The sequence below is a fragment of the Exserohilum turcica genome (genome assembly GCF_000359705.1).
Source record: "Exserohilum turcica Et28A unplaced genomic scaffold SETTUscaffold_28, whole genome shotgun sequence".
NCBI classification, from domain to species: domain Eukaryota; kingdom Fungi; phylum Ascomycota; class Dothideomycetes; order Pleosporales; family Pleosporaceae; genus Exserohilum; species Exserohilum turcicum.
In genome coordinates this window covers 39151-43698 of record NW_007360114.1, presented here as the reverse complement: position 1 = coordinate 43698, position 4548 = coordinate 39151, and the positions used below count along the sequence as shown (strand labels likewise).

Here is a 4548-nt window from a genome sequence, read left to right as displayed (position 1 = left end):
ACTATTGATTTTCTAGTGAATCGCGAAAGAGAAATAGTATTAATTCTAATAGAGATTAATCAACTTAAATAGGCTTCTCTTACCTACTAGGTATATAAATAGATCAAATAAATAAAGTATATAATCTATTGCTTAGCTGTTAGTAGCTAAAGCTTTAGTATTTTTAAATACTAGAACTACTATACGAATTTTATTTTTAGTTTATTTTTTACTTAATCTAATAGCTTAAACTTAATAGTTACTTTTTACAAGGTTATATAAGAACTACTTAACTACTACTTTTTCTTTTATTATTATTATTATTAAGTTTTTTATTTATTTATAGCTTATTATATACTACTTTAGTAAGTAGTAGCCTATTAAGGTAGTATAGCAACTCTACTAATATAGTATTAACTAGTAGTATTACGTAGTTCATAAGCGAGTCGGCCACCCAAGCGAGTCGGCCACTTTGTACCGGCGCGTCGACGTTAACACTATAACGCGTTATGTCTCAACCACACAATCATTTGTTAATCTATTCTAAATCTAATCTTTAACTTACTTTTTTTAACGTCTAATTGAAACGTGTTTAAAGCTAAAGACGTGCTACTTCTATCTATAACGTGCCTTAAACTACTCTCTAAGACCAACGCGCTGGAAAGCGCTTTCAACGCGACTGCGAACCGAATTCAAAGCGCCTAAATAAGCTAGAAGAGGAGGCTATTGTTAGGCGTATTCTTAAAGAGTCTACGCGAGGATTTGCCCCTATAAAGGCTAAGGTTTAAGCAATAGCTAATAAACTATTAGAGGAGCGTAGTGGCAACCCTGTTAGCAAGAACTAGATTGACAACTTCGTTAAGCGGACTCCTGAGCTCCGTACGCGCTAGAGCCGTCCCTATAATCACTAGCGAGCCGCCTGCGAGGATCTAGTGGCTATCCAGCGCTAGTTTGACTTATTCCAGGCGACAATGCAGAAGTGGGGTATTGTGGACGACGATATCTATAACTTTAACAAAACTAGCTTTATAATAGGCAAGATTTTATTATAGTTAGTTATTATAAGCTTAGAAGGATATAGGAAAAAGAAATAGGTATAGCTAGGCAACTGTGAGTGGGTTACTGTGATCTAAGGCGTGGGCGCGTTAGGTCGCTAAATACCACCCTTCGTTGTCTTTGCGGGCAAGGTGCTTATTAACGTCTAGTTTAAGGATTTGCCTGCTAACTAGGTTCTTAAAGTTAGTCCTAATAGCTAAACGAATAATTAGCTTAGTCTTGCCTAGTTAGAGCACTTTAATACCCATACAAAGAGCTATACTATAGGTGGGTATTAACTGCTTATTATTAACGGCCATCAGAGCCACTGCTCCATCGATTTTCAAGATCTTTGCAAGGAGAAGAATATTATTCTTCTCTACATGCCTCCACACTCGTCTCACCTGTTGCAGCCCCTTAACGTCGCCTGCTTCTCGCCATTGAAGCGTAAGTATGGCGACGCTGTTTCAGGCTTGGCACGTAACCGCACCCACTATATCAGCAAAGAGACCTTCCTACTAGCCTTTAAGGCTGCTTTTGAGCAGTCTATCACAAAGGAGAATATCCAAGCTAGCTTCAGAGGCGCTGGACTAGTCCCACACGACCCACAGGCTGTGCTATCTAAGCTTGATGTAGTGGTGCAGACGCCAGTACAATCACCACGACGGACAGCCGCCTGGCAGGCGCAGACACCACGCAACGCGCGCGAGGTTAAGGCTTAAAGTACTCTTATTCGACAGAGAGTAAGAAACCGCCCTAGGTCTTCTGCAAATTCTCTTGACGAGAAGGTTGTACAGCTAAGTAAAGGGGCTTAGCAAATAGCACATGAGATGACGCTTATGAGGGAGGAAGTAGCTGCTCTTTGAGAGGCTCTAGACACAGCAAATAAGCGTAAGAACCGCAAGCGGCGATACGTACGGACAGAAGAGACTCTTACTGTAGGCGAAGTACAAGAAGTATTAGCTAAACAGGCGGGTAGCAGTCGTGGTGATGGTGAGAGTGCGTCGAAGAGGGTGCGAGGAGAGCGGCGGTGCGGGCGTTGCAAGCAGACTGGACACAACGCTCGTACCTGCGCAGTTGAGATAGATAGTGCAAGTGATAGTAGCGATTCTAACAATTAATTTAGTATATTGCAATAGTTTATTGACTGTGATAACGTGTTGAAGTTGACGCGACGGTACAAAGTGGCCGACTCGCTTGGGTGGCCGACTCGCTTATGAACCACGTTATTATTAAGAACTATATCTTCGCTATAATAAAGGGGTTAGTTAAAGGACCTTTAGCTAGCTTATAGTATATAAGCCTAAAGCCTATATAAAAAAAAGGCTAAGGATTTATCTTAGAATATACTACTACTTGCTTCTACTATTAAGCCCTTTGTAACGGGCTGAACGCCCTTTGGATAGCTCCTCGATGGAATCTCGGGCCAAGCTGCGCGCGCACCATCTGAACTACGTTCAGACCGAGCAGCGCTCAGACAACGCGCTCAGATACTCCGGCATAACCTTTCTCTGATAAGTAAATAAACACCACGTAAGCAGAGTAGATAGCTCCTTATTAAATACAACCTCTTGTATACCTCACGATTGCTCCTTAGAGCGCAGCCCCTTACATTTTGTATTCGATCCTAATTAGACATAAGCCTTAGGCGGACTATCTTCTAACTAAGTTTTAGAGCGTGTTGTTAGTGCGAGCTAGTAACACAGAGTTAGTGCTGCAATAGGTACGAAAGGCCTTTAGTGCAGCGAGAAGGTAGACCGTCGCAAGACAGTACACCTAGGGCAGAGCTTCGCAGGAAGTTCAGCCGTGAGAGACAGTAGGCGATTTAGTCGCCCGGGACCTGTCTAGGAAGTCCTACCGTGTCTTGGAAAGCCGAGCCGTAGGCGCAACGTCGCGTGATAAACTACCTGAAGGCCACTCAGGCCTAGCGTACAGTTAGCTAGAAGCGGACGTTGTAGTAAGAAGTCCTGTCGATCCTCTATCGGACGGGGTGCAGGCCGTGCGATTACTCTCAATTAGAGACAAGATCCCACGAGCGAGACGGCAAGACGCGAGTCTTCCTAGGGACGCGACACGACAGCAGCCAAACGCTGTTTAGAACCAGCTAGAAGAGAAGTACGGCCGAAGGTAAGCCCTACTAGTCCTCACTAACAAGGAGTAGGCCGCAGTTAAGGACTGCGCGAGCGGATTGAAGAGCGACCGGAAGCCCTGCATATTAGCAGGCAAAGAACGAGACGTCCAAAACGAATTAGGCAATGGAGATTAACGTTCCAAACTTGAATGTGGAAGAGCTGGCGGCGTACGCTGCTGCCAAGAACCAGGCAGGAGTATTAGATGAAGAGATCCTGCGCGAAATTACACAAATGCTTAGAGAGGACGGATAGAAGGAGGCAGCAATTAGGCCAACAATTGAAGCGGTCGCCAAACGATCGGCCGTCGTGGGAGGAAAGGGCTCACCAAGGCAAGGAGGCTCGCCAAAGGCCAACCAGGATGCCATGGCCCAGATGATGGAGCTGATGAATCGGTTAACAGCCCAGAACCAGGTGCTAACGGAACGGCTCGTGGCACTCGAGCGTGACCAAGCTGAGGGGCGTTCAGAGTCGTCCCATAGAGCCTTCACGCCTCCCCTAGCAGCAGCCGCAATCGCCAAGCCAGCTGCGCGCAGGAACAAGTTCCCGCACCTAGAACCATTTAATAGAGATCGAACAAAGTACGTAGCGTTTAAATATAAGACTTAAGCTAAGCTCTGGCACGAGTACGAAGGAACTTCGAGCCTCGCTCAGATCGAGTACGTGGTTAGTAGGTGTATGGGCAAGGCAGCGGATGTACTTCTACCCTAGGCAATACAGAACCAGAGTAAACGCCACATTGAAGACCTCTAGAGCTTTATGGACTAGCAGTTTAACGACCCACACCAGAAGTCCAAAGCACTCGATCGCCTTTTAACTCTTAAACAAGGCAAGCTCTCAGTAAGAGACTATCACATGGAGTTTAACCGTCTTGAGATTCAGTCAGGCGAGCAGTTCGGCGAAGCAGCTAAGAAGAGTATGTTCTTAAAGGGCCTTCACACTAAGCTACAGGAGGCTCTTGCTACGATTGATGAGAATCTATCGTACGAGCAGCTAGTAAATAAGGCAGTAAGAACGTCCGACAACCTCTACCGGGTAGGTCTCGTTAAACTGCGCGCAACGAGCTCCCGGGTGGTAGATCGCCCTACTACGACAACTGCTTAACACGAAGCTAGTCTAGACGTTATAGACTAGGAGCCTTCGAAGGTTAATCAGGCGCGAGAGGCTAGAGGCAAGCTACGACAACCTCCGCCCGACTGCTATCGCTGCAGAGAGCTAGGTCATATCGCGAAATACTGTCAAAACGCTACCTAGGTCAAGAAGGCAAGGCCCGCGCCAAGCAACGTTGGACATAAGCCGCAGGAGGAAGTCGATCAGGTGCCGAGTAGCGAGTCGGAAAAAGAGTAGCTCTGGACCAGAGTCTCGGTCCAGAGCCTCTAAAGATGGATCGGCAGATACGTGGCGA

The 4548-nt window shown here is 46.0% G+C and overlaps 1 protein-coding gene across 1 annotated transcript; it reads left to right on the top strand.

Annotated features, from left to right (window-relative positions):
* Nucleotides 1-3269: 3269 nt before the first annotated feature.
* SETTUDRAFT_29200 (uncharacterized protein) lies at nucleotides 3270-3896 on the top strand (the record flags this gene model as incomplete). The annotated part of the gene is made up of 4 exons (XM_008028619.1): nucleotides 3270-3341; nucleotides 3399-3724; nucleotides 3778-3802; nucleotides 3855-3896. 4 exons carry the CDS (start codon nucleotides 3270-3272, stop codon nucleotides 3894-3896), a joined length of 465 nt encoding a protein of 154 aa, XP_008026810.1.
* Nucleotides 3897-4548: the final 652 nt, after the last annotated feature.